The sequence below is a fragment of the Hylaeus volcanicus genome, chromosome 3 (assembly GCF_026283585.1).
Source record: "Hylaeus volcanicus isolate JK05 chromosome 3, UHH_iyHylVolc1.0_haploid, whole genome shotgun sequence".
NCBI classification, from domain to species: Eukaryota; Metazoa; Arthropoda; class Insecta; order Hymenoptera; family Colletidae; genus Hylaeus; species Hylaeus volcanicus.
In genome coordinates this window covers 6,154,081-6,181,125 of record NC_071978.1, presented here as the reverse complement: position 1 = coordinate 6,181,125, position 27,045 = coordinate 6,154,081, and the positions used below count along the sequence as shown (strand labels likewise).

General features: G+C 40.4%; 1 protein-coding gene across 4 annotated transcripts in view; it reads left to right on the top strand.

Annotated features, from left to right (window-relative positions):
* The first annotated feature begins 15,715 nt into the window (after window positions 1-15,715).
* Window positions 15,716-27,045, top strand: part of LOC128873085 (neuronal acetylcholine receptor subunit alpha-7-like) — a 163,823-nt gene continuing 152,493 nt past the window's right edge. For all 4 annotated transcript variants that reach the window (XM_054116360.1, XM_054116359.1, XM_054116357.1 and 1 more), the window contains exon 1: window positions 15,716-17,985. In XM_054116360.1, coding sequence (XP_053972335.1) covers window positions 17,940-17,985 — 46 coding nt within the window. In that variant the 5' untranslated portion in view covers window positions 15,716-17,939. The remainder of the gene's footprint in view (window positions 17,986-27,045) is intronic.

The following is a 27,045-nucleotide window of genomic DNA, read 5'->3' as shown; positions in this document are numbered from 1 at the left end:
TTATTTAAATCAAAGTCCGTATCACATTTAGTGCTTTCATCAAATTTTACGGCGGGCGAAAGGGTCTGAATTAGTTGCCGAATTACGCTAAAAGTTGGCCCACACATCCTCTGTGACCAGAACCTGTCACTAAAAGGGTTTCGTCCAGTATATTTCCACGTACAATATTAATATGAAACATAGTACGACGCCACGCTCGGTAAAAGTTATTTTACGGAGTCGAGAAAGTTTAACTCGCACTTTTGAAGAGGCAGTTACGCTAATCAGAGAGCTGTATGTCGCGTAACATCGAAAATACCTTTACTTGGCTATAGAGCAACAAAAAACCTCGTAGATCCTCCTTGTAAGTTATCATTTATTTATGTATTCTCTTAAATAAAATTTTCTGACAAAACATTCTGTCAATGCATTCATAAATGCATTTATAGGCAGGGAAAAGATGAAAAATTATATTCATTTTATGAAAATAAAAAATCTTATCCAAATGTCGTTGCGTGACGATTCTATATTAAATTATTCTTCTCCGAGGGAGTTCAAATGAACGAGTCACAATCACTCATGAATATCAAGAGTCAGAATGATTCCAGAGTGAAAAAATCATGAACACATTTCACGAGCTAGTGGACTTCCAAACAAGGGATCATTTGACGGGATAAACGCTGGTCGCCTCCAACAAACAGCGTACATTCAAAACAATCAAAAGCAATCCACTGCCGCCCTCCGACGAATTGCTATCGTCCCTGGTGACCCTGGAAAAAAATTTATGCGCGCAGCACCCGTCACGCATAACGTCGCGTAATGGACGTTTTCGAGAAGTGGATTACTATCGTCGGTACACGTTGAATTTAAATGTGAAATCATGGTTGAGTTCAGTCGAAAAGCGTTCACTTTTCCGTGACCTGGAAGCGTATTCGGTTTTAAATGATATTTGTCCGAGCCTTCCATTCGTCACCAATTGAATTCCTAATCAGAGCTAACTCGAAAAGATCTGATTTCGATTGCGGATTTTCAAAAGGGTATAATGTAAACACACGTGGGCATATAATACATACATGATGTCCTGTAACCTGCAAACCTCCGTTTTGTACCATAGGTTCCTATTTAGTTGTTTGCAGCTAACAAGGCTATCGCTAAACACAGTGCTTCCCAACAGGTGCGACGCGGTACACCGGCGTGCCAAGAGTGTGGTGATATCATAAACGAAGTAATAAATTAACCATCACTGAAATTAAGGTAGCCACAAAGAATGTTTCTGTAGAACGAAATCCTTGGATATTGCACATGATACAGTATCTTGAAATTAATTGTTTCGTGATATTGCAGTTGAATGTCTTCGAAAGTATTTTATTTGAAAAATGTACTTTAACAGCAATAGTAATTTTTCTGGCAACTTCTTTTTAAAATAACCTCTTACTATATTTTTACGAATATTGATATGGTGCGATGCAAAAATTATATATTTAGGATAAAATTATTCCGAGTAGAGCATCTGTAAGTGTATTTTTATAGAAATTGTCAAATTTTAGAAAAATACTTTAAATCACTTTTCAGAAAATTGAAGGATCCCTTAAAGTTTTCTCTAAAACGTTAAACTGCCCTTTAGCAGATCCCTTTATTTGTTCCCAACTACACAGATCCGGGGGTCGAGTTTCACGCCACCGACTTCATTACTTTCCCTGTCAACTCCGAAATGATAAATCCCCGGCACGCGATGGCGACGGCAGATATTGCGCGTTTTCGCGGTCACGCGACAGCAACCGTCCTCCTATCATTGAAAATAAAAATTTCACGCGAGCTTGTTAAAGCTTATCACGACCGGGCAATGATTCCCCAAGCGCTTACGAAACGCTTCCGCGATAATACGCCCCTATTTTTATGATAATCCCGCCACGGAAAAGAACCAACCCTCTGATAATTACCGCGTAATGGTTCCCTCGGAAGTTTTTGCAAGACCAACTTTCTTGGCATGTTGCCCCTTTAAGAGATTACCCTTTGGATATTCTGCTATTTACTTCGTGATCCATTGTGATCCCGTTGCGCCTTGCTTCGACATTGGACCCTAAAAAGCTGATCGATATTCCTCGAGACACAATGCTTTCGCTGATAAGGTATATTTTCTTATTGAGCTCGGTGACATCTTTGCTAGGGGAGCGACTTTACACAATTTTGCTTTTGAATATAAATGGTTAGAAATAATTGTTGAGAATAATATTTTAATTTTTTGAAGCCTTAAGGAGAATTTTTATAGAGAGGGTAGGTTATGAAATATATTATAAAAATATAACATGTAAAATGTTGAATTCTTGTTATAAATATTTTCCTTATTCTTAATTACTAATAATAATTAGTATTTATAGTATTTAATATCAAACGATTGCTGGTTCGTAATAAAAGGATTAATACTCGATAAAATAATCAGCCGTCGTTTGATCGCCGAATTTCGCTTCATTGCCAAGGAGCTCCCCACAGGGTCGGTTTTATAATCAAGTACACAAATCGAAATTGTCACCGGGAAGATCGCAGTGGGGGTTAAAGGCTGTATCGTTGGGTGCATAATTCAAGTGCACGCGTCGCTGGACATGCGAGCGTCCCGCGAGTAAACGCGTGAGCTCGCCTCGATTATTAACGTCGGTAATTCAGTTTTATCGACGATTGCCACTCTCGAGGCGACGCCGGGCGTTCTCCTACCACCATGAGAGGCCCCATGAGTAATCTCCGAGCGTCGACTAATACGGTAAAATATTGAGTAGGTTAACCAGCCGTTTTTCTGGGGATGTTCCGCAGTCAAGATGGCGAACGGGAGATACATATGACTAAATCTGCTGCCTTATCTTCCTCCATGCAGTCTTGAAAATTCAAATGCAATGTTCATAATTCACGGTGAAAGTAGTCGAAGCAACTTTTATTAACGCTGGGATCATTTTTGGAGTCTCCATTGGCTCTATGCAAACTCGGATTATTTTTAGAATATTTATATTTCTTGCTTAATTTAATTATGGGGTTGATTATGGATTTGACCTTATAATTATATTTTTTTTCTTTATAGAAACGAAGATGAATACAAAATGTGTATACATATAATAATTATACAATTACAGACACACGAGTATAATCATTCCATAGTTCTTTCGAATATATCTTAAAAGGAGTCCAATTACTGTTCTGTAACCAACCTTGTTACAAAAATTGTTACAGATTCTTGTTTGTTATAGGGCAAAATAAGCAATATATATTTCATTACAGAATTCTGGGATCGCATAAGAACAGTTTTTCATAACATAGCGATATAAATTCGGGGACTGAAGAAGGGGGCATAATGAAATTCCGAGTGGACCGCAGAGCAGAGAAAATTTCGCAACTGCGTTTTCCTCGAATTTAATTAAAATTTTTGTCCGCTCCGTTTGCCCGTGCGTTTTTCATTTTGCAGCGAGGCGTTTCACTCTTTTCGCAAACCAAATTGATGTCGTAAGGGAATCACCCTGGTTCTACGATGTTCTTCTAGAAAAGATATTTTTTGTCACTCTTATTCTAAGAGTTTATTAGTCTATCTTATATAGCCAGAAACAACAGGACATTTAATTCAAGAAAATCTACTTTGAAATTGAAAACTCTGAAGTGATTATACTTGCAAAAAAACTTGTACATACCTTTCTTAAAACTACGGAACAAAATTTTTATTTTGGAATCACAAATTAAGCTATGCCATTAATGTAAACGATATGTGAAATAGTGAATGTATTATATGTATAATGATACATTTCTTATAGCGATACTATTATTAATAAAGCGTTTACGTTCGTAGATTATAATTTATACACTCATATTGTAAATGCTACGTTCGTATCAGGATCATAGCGTGAATGTGGAGGTCGTTGAGAGGCAATATCGAAGAGGCGTGGTACTTATACGGTAGTCGACACTTCCCCTCGTCGAACCAACCCGCACCCTGAAAAGGGGGAGAGTCTATTACCATCCCTGGTCATGTTTTCTTGTTGTTTACGATCCGATGGTAATGGGAACCTAGAGTGACAGAGCTAATCATAGATAAAGAAAGATGAGTGTAAAATGAAGATGGATACGTGCCTGATAGCTTTATGTGAATTTCCGAATTTCAATAATTGGAACCATATTTACACAGTAAGCCTAAAATATTTAATATAATCATCGAAAAGTCAACATGTTCACCATATCCATGTTTTCAAAGTCCACAGATTCGTTTCCATCGCCACGCAATCGCCCCTTCATTAGTTTAATTAATTCCAACCGGGAACACTTTTGACCAATTCTTCAAATCCGAGAATCGCCTTCCCCACACCGATACCTGATCCTTCCATTAGGGGTATTGAATTTCTGCTGCTTTTGGCCCAACCCCGCGGTTCGTGTACCAGCAGCAACGTGACCATCAGAACTATTCCCGGGCCAGACTAACCAGATCCTCCGAGACACGATTGTACCAGACATGCTGGCAGTGGACGTCACCGTGTGGACCACTTTCAATTTGGTGTCGAATAGGAAATTCGATCGTTGCTGCAAAAGGGGTGGAGGGAGGAGACACGAACACGCGAGAAGCTGGGAGAGCATGTTTAATCAATTGTTACTGCTGGGACAATTGGTGCCTTTTCCTTGATCCAACGTATTTCTAGGTCCCCTCCTTTGCTCGTGGCCTTTCAATATTCCTACTACATGCTGTTCCATCTACTGTTTAGGTCTACTTGTATTTGTCAGTCGTTGGTAACACGTCTATAGTCATCAGAGCGAGACAGGTGTAACTTTGTTCGGGAAGACGAGTAAAATGGTACACGATGAGCATAAATGAAAGAGATATCCATAAATATGAAACGTGGAACTTGACCAGGAAGATGATAACATGAACTGGCGAGCGGAAATGAAAACATCGAAGGATCTGGAATATAATATCTTTATGTATGAACCTTCGATATCAATATTATCTCTGCCCCTGGTACATCACATCTCCAATTCAATTCCGTTGTACTTGCTGACCCTAGTTATTATTCTTAATCTTAAATAATAAAACTCGCAATCAAGGATAACACATCTGTAAAAATACTTCCTGCAAAAGGGAAAGGAGACAAATATTCACGAAACTAATAAGACCAAAGGAGAGCATGAATATACAAATTGACTATTCAGCTTCAAGTAATTAACACTAGTGTACATTTAATTAAATCCATCCTATTTGCATTTTCGTTTTTCTCCTTTCTTCCCGAACACTCATATTTACATTTCACTAATGAGGGTACTTTCATAAATGGAGTATCAAACAACACGAAGTCGAAACATTTAAAATGTACTTATATTCTCAGTAACGCGCGTTTCATATTAATTATTTTGAATCTAACTTAAAATCGTGGCACTGTATATGAGAAACTCCGAACACGGGGAATAACTCAGTTTCCCAACTTTTTTTCCAACGGTTTTCGCAGCAAAGCTCGCTCACAGAGACGCCGGAATACAAATTTTCAAGCTTCAGCTAATTCCGTGCCGCGCCATGTGACTGTTAAACTGAAAATCAACGTGTCTAAACTGAGACTCCGGTTGCCCCGGGGCATTTTGACTCCCCCGAAACTCCGGTTCACCCTTGGCCCTCTCGAAACCCCCTTCCCGATGGGTGGGGATGAAAGCTCGTTCGTGCGTGAAACACGTAGGATCGCGGAAGAGACAGGTGAGTGGCGTGGCGGAGTAAAGGCGCGATTCGAGGAAAGCGATTAGCTGACATCCTGTCAAACGCATGCACTGCTAGCCCGGAGAACGTCGCCTTTGTAGCAATTGACGCCGATAAAGCAGGTAAATTAATCGAAAACTGGCACAGATACAGGTGGGTTGATTAATTTTCGACACTTCAGCTTGGTATTGCATTCCTCGCCACCTCGGCGTCGTCTGGAAAAGCTCGAACGTTTAGGAGAAATGATGATAATTGCACCAGACTTGCAATTATCGCGTAGCTCGTTATTACTGCGAATGTTTACGTGAATGGATATTTTTATAGGGGATAAATATGTAATCAATGTGGAAGCAATTTGTTTAATTCGAATGGTAGAGAATTTGTAAAATACATAAAATAAACGATTGCAAAATGAAACAAACAATTTCGGATAGAAATTATTTAATCATTCTGATTTTTAATTCCTGCATTCAGAGTAATCGTATACTAATAATTAAAATATTTAACCATTACAGTTTCATAAAAAAGACGTATGAAATGTTTGATACGAGATATGGTATTCATAGTATATGTTTACGGTGTCATTAGTACAGTGATGTCGACGCAGCTGCATAAACCCAAGTTGACGATTTGGTAAACGTTGCCTCCTTAATTATTTACGAAGTTGCTATTTGGCAAGCTAATACGTCAAAGAGCCTCCTAATTGGCCCTCGACCAACAAGTGTAATTGAATTAACTCCGTCCAGTATTATAATTCGCGGACCGCACCACAGTTTTCGCTTGTCATTGCCAGGCTGTGTTACACTGATGGTTGGTAACCTCAAACTCTGAATAATTAAGCATCGTAATTTGTACGTGTAATTCCAATGAAATTTATCTGTAATTGTAGAGTATTTAGTTTATTTATTGTAGTCTTATTGGAACTTTAGTTGAGTCTCGCCTCTTGTATAATACATAATTCCCAAATACTATTTTACGTGTCTACAATAACGATTAATAATGATATTAAGTAAACAAATACAGACTATGGATCGGAGTTGTATTCATTCACTGTACAGGGTGTTTCACAACACGTAGGGCCTACTTCAACACATGGAAGATATAAAAATGATAAGAACAACTTTATCTAAGTACTTTACTCGACTTTGTGTCCTTGTTACAGTAATTTTCTACTACAACACTAGAAAAACTGCCGATTTTTTAAAGAAGGGCTCAGCACCCTTCAAGACTGACAATTCACACTGCAATGTTAATCAATCAACCGCACGTGCCGTGTGCCATAACCACGGGCCCACGTCCCACCCTATAAACACGTATTCGTTAATGTAAGTATCATTAAACGAGGGCGTAACTGACAGCATTTAGATGAGCATTCGGGGGCAGTTAATGACCGCGGGGCGAAACGAACACAGTCGGATGTATTTCGGATCGCAGCGCTCCGACGCTCGGAATATTTTCCGCGGAATAAATGTAATGGCGGTAATTAACCGACGCAACGGCGAGAATGATGCCGAAACTGCGGCGCGCTGTTTATTCGACGGGCGGCAAATAAACGCGTTCCTGTTATTATGTCCGTACGCGATATTTCGGCATCTGTCCGGCCCGTAAAACGTTCTGGCCTGATCGGGGAGCCGGCGATGATTTATCGCGACCGGTGTCAGCAGTCTTTGAAGTCACGCGCCTGGGGGTTGTTTAGCCGCCGCGGATTGATTAATTGTGAATCGCGGATTGTGCCGACTCGATGGCGTGGGGCGTCGCTTTTTGCCCTCTGTCAAGGGTAGCTGATACGTCCAGGACGCGCTTTAACCCTTTTGCAGGACGAAAATATTTTTTAGTTGCCAGGGTGGGCGGAAAAAAGCACGATACTTGCAAAAATTATGAAATTTTAACGAGATGTATTTATTTGGTATTTTATATTTTTACGTAAATGTGTTTTGAAATGCACTGAATGAACCACTGGCTAATAGGTAACTCCTCTTCCAAAAATAAAAATAAGAATAAATATTTTTGAAGAGCAATAAGGTCTAGTGAGTATGCACGTCAGGTATGGCCGCCTCAATTTTGCATGAACGTTCCAGGTTTGAGTTTAAAAATTTCATCCTACAGCACGATCTCGAAACGTGATTTTTCGAAACGACTGCTGGATGTTCGAGTGATAGTACAAAGACATGCACATGTACGGTGCAAGAAGGACACTCGTATGAAGGCAGAAGAACGTTCGAGGGAGAGAATCGATACGGGGTAGCCCTTGGATCGGAACAGAGAAATATTCCGGAAACGTTCAGATCTTCCTGCAGCAGGTTTCTGGTTAAAACAGGGCATTACGATGCTATCTGTGTTACCAAACAACGTGCGTGGAGGAAACATACGCGCTCACGCGAACGCATACTCTATCGACGGGAAAACAAGAGGGTGGATTCGAGGGTGAGGGGGTGAGATTTTATTCAGCGCGCTGACTTTAAGGCACTCGCGTATAAATATTTATAAGGGGCTTCGAAGTTCGATGGGGATAGTTCGTTTTCCGTTAGCTTACATCCCTGATTTTTCCACCCCCTCTTCTACTCTTCAGCCTCTCTTTTTCTAGTAATACCACTTAAAAGATATTGTTATTTTCTTTATTATATCTTGGATGTGTTCTCGCCCGACTTTCTGAAGCCTCCTTCTGTTAATCGAATTTTTTACATATTAATTAAATTAAGTTGTTCAAAGAAAGTCTGTACTTACAAATAATGTAAATAGAATAATATTATTTTCCTGAATTAGAAGTCAGAAAGAGAATTATTTATTAAATGAAACTATTAGGTTGCTAGAATCAGTACAAGTCGGTGTTATCGACATGAAACAGTATCGATTTACAAACACCTCGCAAATCTCAGAAACAGTTTCGCAGAGGGCAGGTTTGCTCGCTTCCAAATCAATTTACCATCGAGGTATAACGTAATATAAAATTATGAATAATTATTATTTTGTATTATTGATACTCCTTTGTTCGTTTTCACCAAGTTAACACAATAAAATTGATTTGGATTCGTGGACATTTAAAGCATGTAGAATGCATCCTTTCCAACAGTTGATCATTCAAGGATTTATCCATTCAACTATTAAACCATTTCCACACGTGATAAGTATAAACCCGCATAACAGGTTTTATCCGAATCAGGTATTATCATAATCCTTAGGTAACTCTGTAGATATCAACCGAGTGTTTATTTGCATTTAACAATATTATCTAGTAATAATAAGTCAGGTAACAACAGATAAAAGAATCGTATAGTTCATCAAGCAAAACTTATGTTTCGATGAAGAGAGGGATAGATAAATCAATAAACTTACGTTGGCAGAATTGTTTTAATTTCACTGTTACAACAATTTCAGAGATAATACTGATCCCTACAGATATTAGTATTCATATAACACCAACAAATCAGACATTTTTAACATTTTTCGTTGACTTTGTTTGACTCTAGGCAAAGTAGAACGCATTTGGATCGTACTGTTGTACGGTGCAGTGAAATGAGACGAAATTGGTCAGACATCACTTTTCTAACTTACGATTAGTGTCCTTATGAAACGGGCAGGTCAACTAATTACTAATTACATATCGTGTATATTTACAACTTATTACAATGTTATTTGCAGCAAGAAATAGTAAACTTTCTTAGAACAGTCGAAGACGAATCGCTCGTATTGAAAAAGGAAATGGATATGTTCCCTTTGGAATAAAAGCAGCTCCTAACGTACATCGGTTGATGAATGGCCTTATGTTACAAATTTAATAATACAAGAAACAAATTTAATAAAACAGAATCCGAGCCAGAGTCTCAGATTCTCAGAGTCTGATTTTTCTCGACGAAAATGCTTTACTCACTATCACTGTGGAGCGATGTATATTTAATTGACTAACTGCACGTCTCCATTTTCTTGTACGATCTCTAATTTCGGAGAGTTTATTTCAGCTCATTCGTCATCCAACACCAACGTTTTCGTGTTTCGTGTTCCACGCGGTGTACACAACGTGCGAGTGTTGTCTCTCGCAAAATGACTTGTTTTGATAAATGTGCTCGACGAACGGTGAAGAACACGCCTCTTTTTCATCTCAACTTCCCCGCTTATTCGCACGCCTCGAGGAAATATCATTGGCGTGATTGAAAGCGTTGGAATATTTTCGGGACACTCTATTTTCTTCAGACGTTCGCTCTGTCAGAGAAATGACTTCCTTTTATCGCGGAGAGTGTTACTTACGCTCACGCACACGTCTATATGTAAATAGTTCCCCAAACGAGATAAACACGTTTAGCAGAGTCAAATCTGAGCTCACTAGCAGAGAGAAAATTTCGAATAGCTATAAAGCAATGACCTTCCTATTCGATATTGGTACATTTAGAATTAGTGTTAGTAATTATTTCATGTGTGTGTACGACAAGTTTCGTGATGGAAAGTGAAAATGAAATTTCTATTATAATAAAAATGGTAATATTCATATGTTATTTATTATACTATACATATATTATATGCAAATACATTTTTTTTTTTTATTATTACGTCACTTTCTGTCTTGTGGCCGTTGGTGGATTATATATGCAAGACTAATAATAAGTAATTTACCATCCTAAAATCGTACACATGAACCCGCTTATTTTATTATTTTCAGATTTCACTGTTCACTCTTTATGAGGTCAAATGATTTAGAAAATGTTTTATCTTTTGCTTACTTTAACGAACTAACATTAGAAAGTTTATGACACTATATTCCGTGCTGCTTGAGTTTTATTTTCATTTTAAATCCTGTGCCTCGGAGAGTTAAGCGAAACATCGTGTCTCTCGCCTAACTCTGTGAAGGCTCCTCTGACGTAGATGGCCAAAGTTCCATTTAAACATCAAGGCTTCTGCTGCGATGCTGAGGTGTCATCCACGTTCTAGCAACGGCGAGGAGATCATCGATGACACCACAGAAGAACCTTTTAGACTCGACGCTGTCAAATTATGGAGATCCGATCTAAATTCACGGTGTCGGGCGTTTTTCGGGGAAAATTGTATGTTATAAAAAAACGTCGCGTATAGCATTCACTTTTAAGTAAAGCGCCCTGTACGTGACACTCGGTAGCGAAGTTGAAAGGCAAAGTGGCGAACTAAAGCGTCGAAGTTCTCATCGATGACCTGGTTCAGAATGTTTTTAATGAAAGCGTCTCGGTGATTGGAAGCCACTTTGATCTACGGTGAACGATCACGAAAAGCGTTCGTTCGTGACGTATCGAATTTGTAACTCTTTTTTGTAAATGAGAATTCTTGGCGTGAAATTTTAAATAATTGACGATTGAACCTTGCAGAATCTCACGATTGGTTTGCATAAACAATGTTATTCACGCGCCTTAAACAACGAGTGGATCGATGTGACTATTCAATGGAATATGACATTCCAAATGAGTTGTCAAATTAATGCCGCCGAAAACAATTCTTTCTTTGTTTGATATCGAGTACGGAAAGAAGTCGACACATTGATCCTCAAAAGAGAAATCACAAAATCAGTGCTAATAATATAGAAACTTGGTTTGATTGATAGTATGTTAAGATTTCATAAGAATGTATAACTTTTACTTCTGAAGAATATTTGTCTTCGATAATAGCTGAAACTCATACAAATAATTGATTTTTTATTCAGTTACCCTGAGATGCGTTCTCTTCGTGTACGTAGTACGTATTCGATGCATGAGGTGGCGCATAAATGCAGCAGTTTATCGCAATATAGTCTTATCGTACAAATTATAGGATATACATATGAAGAATATGAAGGCATATAAAATTACAATAATGGCTAAAACTAATTATCCGTTCACTTTCATTTTCTCAAATTTTGTCTAATATGTAAAAAAAATGATTGTCTTCGAAATTGAAAAAAAAAAAACAATGAATGAGAAGAAGATAATTAGAAAGACTACGAGAGGGTAATTGCAAATATGTATGCATATATATATATGTATGTATGTAGAACATAAAAATTAATATTCCTAATGTTAAAAAGTATGAAAAGAGTCAGACAGAAGTAAAATTATTGGCTAGTGGTGTCAGTCGTTAAACATCAATCAAAATCAATCGACATTAACCATCATCGACTATTAGCAAGAGACATCTATTATCATCAATGTATCTCTACGGACAATAATAAACAGCAATCGACACCAATCATCATCACTCGCGATCAAACCCTTACAGTTATCAGCAATCATTACCAACTGTTAACAGTATCCATGTGTCGTTAATCGTCAGCAACGGTTAATAATTAATAGCAGTTTACACAAAGTATTAGATATAGTCAGCAATCGTCACGAATCGTCGACTGATGTCAATCATCAATCGTTATCTGTGCAAATAGCCATCGTTTAAAGTGACCTCGCGTATGGGACATTCCGCACGTAATCGAATACTTTTTTCAATACCATTTAGGATTTTCCTCCAGTATGGATACGTTCCAGCGTTGGACTATATTTCAATGCATCCTAGTAAATTTTTTAACTTTTTGAAAATTTTTTATACGACAATTGTTTAAAAAATTGTAGCAACTTTTATCCACAAAATAGAGTATTTGGACAGAAAATTGTTGACAAACAGTCGGGGGACCAGTGTACCGTTATCTATTTTTATTTATATCTCAGTTTATCGGTACATCACGTTATCGTTAATATACTCTGAGTTGTGAAGAATTTCTATTTTATTTTGCATGCAGTATTCAACTTTAGATCCCAGAGAATAATCAAGTAAAGTGTTTGACTAACACGTAAACAATCAAGATTCCTCGATACGTTTCAAAGTTCGGGTAAGCATCTTAGGTCGCTGATTACGCCACGAAAATCTCCGTTCAGTAGTTTGCATCCCGGAGCCTCGTCTCTCATTGGCATTCAGGTTAATTAGCGTTCTGTTGTGGTACGGTTACGACGCCGCTTTAACGTCTCAGGGAGACTCTGGTAATATCGGGTAATCGATAATATCGAGAATATTCAGGTAATAATCGTCGATAGTATGCGACTCGGGTTGAAGAAACAAATGTCTGTTCGATGACGATTACAATACGAGGAATCGTAAGCGAGAAACTTCGAGACATGGACAATTATATGTTAATTCGAACAGAACGCTGATTTTCTAATCAGCATCGGTTCATTTTCACTTTCATTCGTATTTCGATGAAAGGATATAAAAAGATAGAAAGATCAATGCTTGAGGAGCTTTAGTCATTCTAGAGAAATAAAGAGAAATAAATAAATGATGCAGTAACGCTTAATATAAATTCAAGTTCTGTTTACTAGTTTATAAAATATCTTTAGTCCTCGTTATTACACTTACACTATTTACAAATGTTAATAAAAATATGTACATCGCCAGTGAACTTTTCTAATTGTATTCCTGTTACTATTATTCCCTTGTAATATGGGAAGTAAAGAAACACAAGAATGCAAGTGCGTGCTTGCATTGTGTCAAACGTTCGCCTATGTGCCCTTTGGAAACCAGATGCTAGGGGCTAGCGTCCTTGCGTATTCAATTGTGCCGGTTGAAGTGGTTTTGATGGCACCACTAAGGCCTCATCATGGCTGGAATGGTAGAGATCCAACTTAAACAATAAAGTTGACATGGTTGACCATTCCACAGTCTTTCCAAAAGCCTCAGAATTCTTAGTGTGCAGAGTCTCAATTTCCCCAGCTGGTCGATGAAGTCCGACCATATTGGAAGCGCCATGCAGTAGTACGAGTCAAGGATTTCTGCGCCCTCTACGCGTATTTCCAGCAATTAATTACGCGGGCACTAACTATCCAAACGTAATTCTGTCATTTTTGTCTCATTTTAACATGTAAAAACCTCTCTTAAAAGTTTCGAGCACCTGTTGCCGAACACTCAATATATTATATTTACATTTTTCAATGAAACACTAAAATCAAAATTAAATGAAGACTTCGTGAACTTCTTGCTTCAATGTTTGTTTCACGTATCAATTTTTCATTGTAAATATATACACGCGTAAAGTTTATTTATGTACATTTTCATAATGAAACATTTATTTGGAAATATTAAGCTTACCACTTAATTTAGGCAAATGTGTTCAATGACCGTATACACTAACAACTTTTATACTGGCTCGATACTGCTTTCAAAAGTTCCCTGATACACGCCAAGCAACTCATATTGTCGCAATGCAAAGATGTCCACTTTTGCGCTATCAAACACAGTAAATTACTCCAAAAACTCAATTTATCTTGTAAATACAATGTACCCCATTCGATAAACCCTTCATTTAGTAAAACACGGGACAACCATTTTGTGGTCAACTCTCCAGGCGCGAAACCCGAGGGAAGCCCGAGCAGTTTTAGTGGAGCTTCTGCCTTCGAGTTAATTGATGCTCGATTTCTCACGTAACTACGTCCGTCGAACGTCGTTTCCCCTTTTGAAGTACAGCTCGTCCAAGCTTTCGTATTCGCACTCGTGTACGAATCGTAGAACGAAGTAGGAGATCGACACGGCAGAAAGAGAACAAAAGGGAGATCGAGCAGCGTAGCGTTAAGAAGTATCGGCGTGTGCTAGGCGCGCCACTCGGGAGCTGTTAACCGCAAAGCGATTCAGGAATCGTTGATTCTTTCGAGGCGAACTCGTGAGCGCATCGGTAATGGGAACAATGAGAATCAAGTATGTCGGTTCGCAGCTAACGAATGGGGAAAATGGAATGAAGAAATACCAGCAGCGCGAGAGGTCGAGGAGTGCGTCGGCTGAATAAAAATTCCGAGTGATGTTTCGTGAAAACATCCGGATACAGGGAGCAACAAACCTTTTTACGCTTAATAACGTCCAATGGGATTTCATGAAGAAGCTCCTGCACTGGTTCAAGCAACATAATTGGCGATAAGGTTACAAATGATGGTGAGAAGGTGGTAGAAGTTAAAAAAGGGTTTGGGAAAATATTCTAACGAGCACAAATTACATAAATATATTTAAATTACATGTTGTTGAATAATTTCGTTAAGTAAAGGGTTTTCTATCGGAAAGCTTTGGGACTTAGTCTTTTAATGAAATACAAATGGTACGAGATATATTCGCACATTTGCTCGATTGTAATTTTCTGAATGTCAAACGATTCGAGCGATTTAAACCCCTCCAATTGTATCGACAAGTAGCGTAGTTGTTAAACTAGAGATTGTGTATAATTTACCCTAGAATATGTTACGCAAATATTGCAGCGTTAAGTGATTCGAACGAATTCAATTGAAAGCACACTACCCAATTTAAGCAGCGTGACCGACCAATTCGATATAGGACGAATAAAATATGGAAGTCAGGATAGGAACAGCACGAAATGAAATTGGAACAGTGGAAATGAACGTATAAAAAATTAATAACAAAAGTGCCGCCCGCAATTTGCCGCACTAATGCTGCACTTCCTAATGTCACAAATTACTGTTTCCAAATAAATCTTTACAAATGATACCTTTCGAAAAAATATCGAAAAAAAATTCAAGTGTGGATAAATTTCTAAACTACTTGTTTTTGCAGGAACTCCTACATCCAAATAGTCAATGCTTTAAGATTCTGGTACATCACTTCAAGTATATAATTTCTTCTCGAAACTGATAACGTCATTGTGATCACGGTTTCCACCGTCTACCCGTTGTCCCTTTTTTATTGTAGTGGCAATTTTCGAATACCTGTTTTCTCGCAAATACTGAGGAATGTGTGGGATTCTGTGCACCGCTTACACATTGGCGCAGAACCTATCCACTAAAATCCCCACGCCCATTCCTGTACACAATAAGAGTGGCTAGGAACGCCAACGACAATTCAACCAGTGCCCTATTGCATGCTTGCGCCAATGCGCTCTTCCAGGTGGAGAGGAGCCACTGTTACTACTAACCCTATTCTTTTTCTTCTTCTTCAGGACTTATCTCACTTGGGCCCTAGAAGCTTTTCTCTGCGTCGCCGTCATTGCCACGGTTGCCAGCCACAAAGGGAAAAGATGGAGACCTGGTTACATTAATTTTGGGACCGAATGATGCTGAGAAGTACTCTGATCTATAGGACATGACTTTTAACAATTGATTTATCAAAAAAATTCCCTTCCCAACTTACTTAATTTGAAGATTACGGAATACTCTATAGTAGAGTATTGGAAACAACAATGTTCTGCATTAAGACTGTTTCTAAATAGGCTGGTAGTTGAAGTGACAATATTGTCATTTCCTCAATCAATATCATTTATTGCTTTATAAATGCCAACGAAAATATGGAAAATCGGAGTTCCACCTAGAATCACTATCTATCACGAATAAAAAATAGCATCGCGATTGAACTCACACCAACTACAATTTCACTAAACTTCCGACTTCTAAACTATATCAATGCTTCCCTTATCAAATCTCATAACTATAACTCAACTATAATTATACCATGCGAGGCAGCGCTTTCCCGCTGTCCACGTTTCAACACAAATGCGGTAAAGTGCGGCATTAATGCGACTTTGGCGTGGGATCACCAGCGATTAAGGAGGCAAGCGACGGGGATCGAGACTCGCTCGATTCGAGAGGCTTTGATTCAACGATCCCGACGGAAACTGAACGAAGCCTCAACGGGACGCGAGATCCCTGGATCGGGATCAATCGCGTAGGAGGGAAATCTTCGCGAGAGTAATTCCTCGAGCTCCCCTGCATCTCGCGTCCACGTACGAGTCGAAGACTTGCGCGGGGGGAGGGAGGAGTCACGGTGGCTCAGGTACGAAGAAAGGAGTCGAGACGGTGGCTCGGAACGGAGATCGACACAAAGGCGAATCGGAGCATCGGGGCGTTAAGAGGACTCCGAGAAGACGGTATCCTTCCGCATACGGTTCTCTGTTGACTGAAGTGACTTAAGTCAACGCCGCGCGCACCTATGGACTGGCACACCACGTTCGCCAGCATGCGTCACAAGAGGGACGGAAAGAACGCGACGTTCGCGAGAGGGGGTGGCCAAAGGATGAAGAAGGAGAGCCCCGAGCGAAAGAGTGAGACATCCAATGAGCAGCTGGAAGCGGAGCGAGAGAGTCCGGTGCGTGTAGCGGCGAAGGGTTTAAGTATAAGGATACCGAGGCATGCGCCGTCCTATCATATTGATCTCGCCATAGTAACGATTCTCTCTTCTCCGGCGATGTTGGCATGCACTATAGCAGCGGTACGAGGAGGGAAACCCGACGAGAACGGCGGAAGGGGGTTGTACCGCATGGTATACCATGCCACCCAACGATGCGCGGATGTGGGCCGCACAGGGATGAACGAGAACGACCGACGGGAGAAAGGGTAAACCGAGCGAGATGGAAGCGTTGGTGGGAAGAGGAGGGAAACTCGCAGAGAGAGCCACCGACAGGGTGAAAAGGAGAGGAGAGACGTCAGTGGCGGTAGGCCACGCAGGGCGCTAGCGCCAAAGAGAGCCGAGGTGGCGATACCGCGCGGCGCTGCAGCCAGACGAAAATCAGTCCAGCGTTGGTCGCCGGCGAGGGCGCATCTGACAACCCTGTGACAGGATACGGGACATCCGAGGATATTAGGGGAATCGAACGTCCGCGAACAAGCGTTGAACCGGAAACTGGATCGAGGGAGAAGGGATGTCGACCGAGCTGGCGTCACGGTTCTGATAGTCAGACGCGCTCCGAGATTCGGCGAGGATCGGGCGAATCGGTTCGCGGATTAGCTGTTTCGCGTTGTGACGCGTCGAAGAGCGCGAGTTGTCCGTGGTATTGCGCGACGACTGCACCATTTTCGAGGAGAAAAAAAAACGGGGAACCGTAGCTCGGTGGAAGGAATCAGTCGCTGGGCCAGGTCGAGAGTAACAACGAGCAAGCGAGAGAGAGAGACGAAGAAGAGATGTCCTCGATGCCAAACGACGATGCCGCGCGAAGGCAAAACGTCATCGGAGCTTAGTGCGTGCGGGGTTGTCGCGCGGGGACACGCTGCAGGTCCGCGGAGACTGTCACGTGCCCCTGATAGGGAGAAAACGATGCTATTGGTGTGTTCGAGGCACGCACGTTCGGGTGGACCCTGAGAAGACCGTAGGACGAACGGTCAATTCTCGACTTCTTGGGAGTTCCGAGTGCCTACGATACGAGTGGTACCGTTTCTGTCCGACGCGTCTGCAGCCACGTGCGAGGACAACCGAACGGTGAGGAGGCGGAGGAGGCGGAGAAGAAGCCGGTGGTGGCGGAGGTGGTGGTGATCGAGGAAGGAGCTAGCCGCTCCGATTCCTCAATCGTGCAAACATGAGACGTTGGACTTTGATAGCGTTTATAGCCCTGGCTGCATTCGGTGAGTAAGATCCTCCCTCTAGATTAGTGTTGCGGCCTGGCAGATTTATGTCTGCCCGTGGGGTCGTAACAGGCCCTCGTCCTAGAGACGATCGCTTTTCTCGTGTACGCGAACGGTCCACCGGTTTAGCCACTATGGCCAATCGATTTTCTCTTGTCTGTCGGTTTATTTACCTTCTTCCTGTTCATCTCTCTATCTCTCTCTTTATGTCTGTCTTTGCGTCCTGCGACTGTCCGCATTTCCATCCATCGAGCTCGACACGCTTGATACGCTCAGGTCACTAGGATATGCGTTCGAGGTCAACTCCGATACCTGAAACCGCGACAGTGTCCAGGGAACCACTCCTGGACAGGTTGGAAGAGTTTTGAATGATCGACAGTGATTCGAGGAAACGAAATGAGAGCGTGATTTATAATAAAGGCTCTTGGTATTTGCGTGCGAAATTTTGACAATGTTTACGTACCGCAACTTCGAGGTTACGTAAACGTGGCATATTTCGTTGACCAATTCTGACTCTGTTCAAAGTAAAGTTATGAGTTACGAGTGGTTTACATACATTCGAGAATGAAAGTTTGAAAATGTGCAAAAATACAGAAATATATACAATGTCATCGGTAAGACATACTTTTATTTAAATTTCAATTCTTCCGTGTATTTTTAAAAATATGAATTTGCATAAACATCCGCTGTCTAGTCCTGAGTTACTCCCATTACGCTGTAAATCCTATCATACAGAAGCTACGCGCGAACTGTTATTGTGAATATATAATCATTAGTTTGCGAATGTTTATGCAAATTCATATTCATATACTGAGATTTAAATGAATCTGTGTTTCATCTGCTAAACAGAGTAACATACATTATATTGTTGATGTTGTATGTATTTTTGCAGTCGCGCACATCCTCGTACATTTTCCACGTTCTTACCTGTCAAAAGCATTCGCAGTGTACTAATTATCGCCTGAAATTAAGTTCACACCGCTCGCAGAGGACTGTCACGAGTCAGCGAACATTTGATATTGTCGCGAAAGAGGGAGGTGGGTCGAACACAATTCAATCCATCAGTTTCGCTTCGAGTACTGTAGACGACTGGCGCAGAAACGCGAAGGTGTTGCTTTGCTACGTAACGTGTTGCCTCTGACGTCACCGGGCGACGTTTTCTATGCGACGCGTACGGCTTCTTGTTAACACGCTGATTTCTGTTTGTAAACTCGAACGTGCACGCCCTGGCGCGAAATCAGCGCCATATAAATATTTACACGCTAACTGGAGAATATTTTTGTTAAATTTCGTCAACGAGCGAACCCTCGACCGAGTTTTCCGTCTCGCGGTAGTTTCCACGGGGCGAGCCCGTCAGGAAGCGTTTGTCAACAAAAAGGAACGTGAACCAGCGAGCAACCCGCGGTCCAACGACAATTCTTCAGGGAACAATTAGCTTCCGATTGAGAGAGATTCTAATTGACGCGATACCGGACTCGCCACTGTCATCATCCTCTCGTTGTAATTCGCGAAACGTTTGATTAATTGGGCTTCGTTGTCGTAAACAATCTTCGTTCATCTTCTGTGTGTACCATCGCGCCAGCGTGGGCGTTTGAAAGCATCCCCGGGAAACCGGTGTGCCCAATTCACCCACGCGGTTTTCTCGGGCTCGTCATACGTAGTACAGTGGGATTGATTTCCAGAGATGTAGAATTAAATACCAAATAATTTATTTAGCGATACGTTGTTCATGCATATAATATAACTGATAACTCGGAAAAGTAATGCATTAGTATAAAATAAGGAGATGTCGACATGTAATTAGTTTTTGGTATTTTCTTTCAAAGCAGTGAAATATATTCCTTTTACTCCAAAAGTCATTTCTTCGAGTTAATTACACGATACCTTGGGCTCTCTGAAGAGTTGCATAACCTCTGAGGAAAAGCTGTGGTTCAGATTGCGTAAAGTAAATAGTAAATGTTAAATGAGAATCATAAAATTGCACTCAATTATAACAACGCTTTATTTCAAGTTTGCTATTACTTTCGATATGCAAATTGTACTATATTTATATTTAATAAAATGACGAAGAATGTGTATCTCAAACGTTTGTCTAACATAACTATCTCTCGGATATGTGCTTTGTATTCCGAAATGTAATTCACCCCGGAAGAGTATAGTGGCTTCTATTTCCGTGGTGTAAATTTCATTCGTCTCGATTAATTTCTTCTAACAAGACAGCCGTTAATTGAATCTGGGCCAATTTCACTTCGTACACGAATCTAATCAGTGTCACGGAGACAATGGATCGAGTACACCGTACGTACTGATATTAAGCACGGATTAAATCGAGAGTTTGTTCACTTCGCGAATGATTCTCTATTCTGAACTTTAAAAATTATAAATTCGATTGGTTTCTTCGCTATACATAACGCATTTTAATTATGGGTGCAGCTGTCGTGTAACAACAGGAAAGAAAAACTGAAGACCGTAATAGATTAAAAATTTTTATTTGCTTTTAACCATAAACAGATACTCGTATAAGTAGTCCTTGTTCCTTCAGAATTAACAGGCAAGTACAACATGCATTAAAAATAAAAGTACAGAATATTAGTTCATAAATGAATGTTCTTGATAGACTGATATTTTTCAAGTAAAGTCAGATCTAACCCAGATCAAATAGCACCGATTGAATGGTCGCAGACACATCAAGGAAAAATGTTGAGTAGTCTATAAATCATTAGCTTGGCGAAGTTGTGAATTTCTCGCGAAGACCAGCCAAGTGAAGTTGGTTAACGAGTTAATGTTGGATCAAGTAATGAGTTCGTTCGAGACGATGTGACTAACTTCGATATTATCGAGTTCTCACACTTCTAAAGAGACCTCTTAGCGTTTAGATGTAACTTGCACTCTACAGTTTCGACTGTTAATGATTAAGATCTTTACGTACTCAGTGAGTCTGAGTCAAGGTAAAACAATTTTTACCACGCCACCCTCAGACTTTCGACACAGGCCTTATATCGCTTCGCACCTGTTGGAAAACACTGTACTACACCACGTACTATTATTTGAAGATGTCGACAGTGAGCGTATTATCATATCATCAGAACCTAAGCTTGCACAAATCGGAGTGAGCACCCACGCGTAACAATGATACCCTTCGCGAGTAATTTGAACTCCAAGTTGTAACCATAAACGTACCCTTAGAACGTAAACAGAATATAAACGGAGAAATACCTTCCCAATAAAAATGGCACCACGGAATAAATGTACAAAGCTCTGCGGCGAGCGATTGTAGTCACTCATCGAAATAGTTGAATCGTTGAGCCAATCAAACTTATGGCAGCATTAAGTGCGATAGCGAGGCATAGTGATGTTCATTGCGCCACGCGAACGTCGATGACCATTCGGTGGCTCTTGGCGCGTACCGTCGCTTTTCGCTGGCTCCGGAGTTGATTCTGCATAGCGTACAAGTGCGGGCTGCACGCGGGTGCATGGATTACGCGCGCTGACCTGGCCTCTGCGTGCGTATGCGTGCACGTGTGTTGCGCCCGTGGGCGAGCGCGCGCGCGTGCGGATGTGTACAACAGCGGAGTATCGAACGTGCGCGCCTAGCTGGTTGAAAAGCGGAGGACACTGTATGAGACTCGGCCTCGCACACACTCGTCCTCCCTCGTGAGGGTGCACCGAGACACACGTACACGGCACACGTACGAAATCACACGCTCACCCTCCCGTCTTTCACCCTTCCCTCTTTCTGCCCCGCTTATCGCGCGCGTGCCTCTTCCGACGGGGGCGATCATGCACGTCAAGAGTGAAAACTATGCCAAACGCTGCGTGAAGCTCCGGGAAAACAAGCCTCCGCCAGCTGACCGTTTTTCACTCCGCGACGAGTGTCTTCGACCATTGTGGACGAGGGGGGCCACTGTTCATTTTTTCTCTCGGACGATTACTTCCCCATTTGGAGCCTGGGCGGTGAAAGGGCTGCGCGATGTCGAGGCGGTTCGCGATGTCTTTTAACTATTCGGCTACAATGCGCTGGGTCCCTTGGTTTGGTATTATAGTTGGTCGAATAGGGCGTGTTAAAAAAATGGAAACTCGTGAACGAAAGCATCCTCCGTGTCAGTCTATATTTTTATTAATTATACGCATAATCCTGTGAAGCTTAAACGAACTCCAAGAATGTTTAAAGGTCGAATCATCGAAGATTTCAGCGAACCAAGTATTTCGTGAAATTGTCGACGACAGAAGATTTCCCCACGGCGATCTTCGAGCTTGAGCATCTAATTATGGAAAAATAGGAAGCTCCATGGCATACGCGTCGACTAAATCCCTAGGAATCGCGTTGCGACGCTGCAGGAAAGGAACTTCGACTAAATTTCTTCTTACTTGTTTTCCTTTTTCAGAACGCGACGTTAAAATTTCAGACATTACACGAGGGATCAACTAAACGTAGGTGTTCGAACTCTATTTTCCTCTATGCTATTTTAATTCTTCAGAATTCTGCGTATTATTTTCAGTTCTCACGTCGTTACAGTCTTTCTCAATTTATTTTCTCATCCACCTGGGTCCGTCACTTAATCCTTCAATTCTTCGCTATATCTATACTCTATTCACAACTTCATGCTACCTTTTTCTCTCCTCATATTTTTCTTTTATTTCTTGGTTCAGGAAGTTTTAAGAAAATTGTAGGGCTTTCGTTGTACAGTGGTTATCTTTAAGGATCCTCGCTCACGTGCATTTCAGGTGTAGATATCTCTTACAAGAGAAGCATCAGAGATAACAGGCTAACAGACAGGTGACAGGATTAACATGCTATGGCAAGATGATAGCATACAGGCCTCCGTTGCCACGTGGAAAATGCTAGGATTAGATATTAGAGCTGGAAATAGTTTAATATTCCATTGCTGTGAATCTACTGCGTATTTTTTAGAAGATATTCTAATATTTCAGTATTTGAATATTATTATTAGAATGTTATTATTAAAACAATAATATTTCTTTGTGAAATCGCAATTGGGATCTTCGAGAATACTTCACAGTTCAAATATTGTAATGAGTGCTTACCTAATAAGTTTGACTATTGCACTTAATACAATTAATACAATAATCCAATAATTCAATTTTCTGGACCTTCGAGAGTAATTAAGTAGTAATAAGATTTTCCCATCGTTCTGTGTTATTACGAATGTCAAAGACGAAGCTCTGGAATATCCAGAACTCGTGAAAATTGAATTTCTCTAGCACTTGCATCCGTTTCTCGAAATCTCATTCTCAAACATGTCATTCGGAACTAATCATGCAATTCTTCAGAAAGTATTTTTGTTTCCACATAAATTAATACCAAATTCTAGCGAACTTGTTGACCAAGTGGAAGGAGGTTATTCGCGGAACTCCGAAAACGGCAGTAACCCGAAAACATGATGAAAATATGTTTGCATGAACTTTTCCAGTTGTTCTCGGATAGCGTAACTTATTCCAGGAGCGCTGTTGGTATGCCAAGAAATTTTCCGTGTTCCAACTTCGAATCGCAATCTTCCACGCTGTTTCCCCGAGCAGCTGATTGAATACAACGATTCGCCATTGTGTCTTACCACAGACTATGACCCCGACTCTCGTTACGAACAGCGATCAATGTAATTTCGCCGCCAATAGCCATGACGTTCGATCGCGATGAAAAGGAGAACAGACAAGGATTCGCCCCGTCTAAATTGTGGATATCGTTACGCGAACTGTTTCGTTCCTAACCAATTACGATCGGGCTGCGATACCTGTTAAACCGTCTAAGTTCCTAGCCTCGGATGCTCAATCAGGAGAACAATTCCTGAGAACAATGCAATTGGGGCTTTAGTATGAAAGCCTTCGATGTTCAAATAGAAAAATATCAATTCAAGATAAATTCAATCTCATTCTTACAGCGAGAATTTCAGAATTTTTCAATCCAGAGTTTTATTGTTTGGATTTATATTTGGTTCTGTTGCTGGGAGATTCTAATTTCTGTAGTTAGAACACGCTTGGAGAAATTTTGATACAGATGAGTGGCATTCTGGTGTCGTTAGTAACAAGCATTTCGAATCTTAAAATCCTGTAGGAAGTTCTGAATCTCACAGCGACGATGTGGTGTCGATATTATGAATCCAATCTGTGTTGCCCTTACCAGTATCATCATTAAAGAAACTTTGCTTGTAAGGTTCCCGTAACTTGTTTCGAAGAAAATAGTGCAGCACTTGTTGAACTCTTCGTCACTTCAATTCGGAGACCACGAAGTAAATTCACGTTCAGTTCTGATTAAAGTATTCTTTTAAAGTGGATGTAAATAAAATTAAATACTGTCCCTCTAACGAATGCAAAGAAATTCAATATAAATTAAGTTAATATAATAAAAATTTGATTGTTGGTTAAAGTATTTTTACAAATTGCACGGAAAGAATTCAGTAAATTCGTTACAATCGCTGAGGGCTGAGTTATTGGATCGCGCTAAATGCTAATATTACCTTATCGACGTGGTTTATATCGCATACATAGTCTTTTTAACCCCTAGAATGAGCAACGATCCTTGTAATTTTATCGACAGTTACGATGCCGACGGGTTGAAGTAGGCTGAGAGAATCTTGATTGATTCTGTCGACACTGTAGCTAGAAAACCGTGGGTTTTTGTAAGTTTATCTCATCCTGGAAATTAGAATTCTACACATTGGATAAAACAATGTTCAACAAATCTATATTAATACTCTGAAATTGTTCAATATCACAATAGGATTTTTTGGAAAAATTTGTAAAGAGTATAGAGTTGAAAATTGTTGTATAATTTTATTTGTTTGCAACACCAACCATTTAATAATATAATTTGACTGGATGAACTGCATTTGCTACGATATTGCAGTGCTCACGTATCCTCGCCATGTGCATTAAAAATGGAATGCTTTCTTTCATCGATAACGAATGAATACTAATCTGGTACCTTTTCAGGAACCCCGGTTTAACGCCGTCTGTCCATATCGACCTAAAAACAACCGACAGACAGTTCGATCTGTCTAAGACGTTTAAGGGTGAATAATTCACAGACCATCGTTCAGTTTCGCTTCACCTCGAACCTCAGTCAGCTAAGTTTAGCCAAATTAGTTCAACCGTGAGAACGATGGCCATTAAAAATGAACTGTATGATAAGTGGCGTGCAGATCGATGAAATATTTTTATTCGCTGGGAAGAAACGGGGGTCAATCAAATATAAGTTAAGCATCGTTTAGGTTTCGTAGGTAATTAATATAAGAATCATTTCGTAATAGCACTGAATCAACTTTAATATTGTTAAATGTTACTAAATATTCATCTGAAACAGAACTTAGCAACAAAAAATTGTACAGTAATAATTTATGATGTGCATTAGTTATTCATTAAAAGTGGTAAGTGTCCATACGTGTAAACCCAGAATATTCCAACATCAATCTCAATTTATCGATGTGTTATGGTTGGGTCCACAAGTCGCGTAACATCAGAGAAATGTTCCTATCAGCCTAACGTCTTGCCATTAACCGTTCTCCCGGGACTGCATGCATCTCGGGTACACGTACTTCCGCTATCATCACATGCGCGTGTCCAAGTTTCAGGCAGGAGCCAGTGGCGGGAGGCAATATGAGCGAATAGTTAGTTTGGAGGCGAGTTTCGACGGAGGTTTCATTACTGGGCCGGTGCAACAGCTTACCAATCTGATATGGTTTCACGTCGACGGTGCATCCCTTGTGTGCACGCGCCGTTTCCGATGCACGCGTGCGCACTACCTCGCGTGGCTATGCATATAGGCCCGTCTGTTTTTCAGTTCGGACTGCAGACCACGCGATACTAGACACAGAATCTCGTTCTGCAGTTTACACGTCGGCTGTCGCTTTCACTATGTCGCGATGACAACGCTGCCACGGACATTCTGGAGATTGGCTCGGTGTGGTTACGGTTGGACTTTTCCTTGTAGAGAGGAAAACATTTGCAGAGCAACCACTTTATAGGTCCGTAAGACATCCGGAAGAAAGTGTTGTTGTTTCAAGCTCTTGCAGTAAAAGAAAAGAGAAAATGTCCTTAACAATGCTGAAGACTTGAATCGAACAGGGCTTTAAGTATATTTTTAACCGACTTCGAAAAGAAGGAGGTTACTCAATTCGACATGTATTATTTTTTTTTTTTTACTCAGTTTAGTTGCTGCAGCATCGAGTCTTCTAGCTTTGCTTTCAATGGAAGGTAAATTCAAGTTTAATTTTATGTATTTTATTGAGTGCTTAGTATATAAGCTTGACTATTGAACTTAATGCATATGTGCACATGGATTTTTACAAGATTTCTTGACAATTATAACGAAACTAAATTATTTTTGAGTTGTCTGAACACCGCCTGAGAACTGGGTACGAGAATTTAATTGTCAGTCATGCGAACCAGACCGAGATAGGCGGTTATCGATTCCTCGTCGATTTATCTTCCTCCCAGCGACAGCCACCGCGCGATTCATGTATCAGTCTCTCGCTTCTTTTTCGCGGTTGTACACAATTTTTTTTACTCCCGATGACAGCAAGATGTACGATCCCCTTCAAGCGGGGGCGAAGACGAAAACTTTACTGGAAACATAACTTCATTTTCGGTCAGTTTGTATGGACAGTTTGCAGCGTTCAAACGGTCGTGACTGCTGACATTTTGTTCTTAGCAAGTGAAATTATTAGAAATGTGGCTTAACTCTTCGAAGTTAAGTCTGGGTTGAAAAAATATCCCACCTTTTGCTTAGCTTTAACATTTTATTTATAATTTCCCATTCATGTGACAATACTACGAACGAAAGTTCGCTGAGAACATCATTTTCGAATTGGTTAGTTGATTTTCTAAAGATCTTGTATCTAAGAATTACGAAGCTGAGAATATTGGTTTTTCGATTGAGTATTTAAAATTCATACGATTTGCGTTTTATATAATATTATTGAGGCATATATTTTTGTTGTATGAATTTTAAACGGTTTCGGAAATAAGTTCTTCAATTATGTACTTCAGTTTCGTTTCCTTTTTTGTAGCATAAGTTCTTGATTCATCGTGTTTGACAAGGAGCAA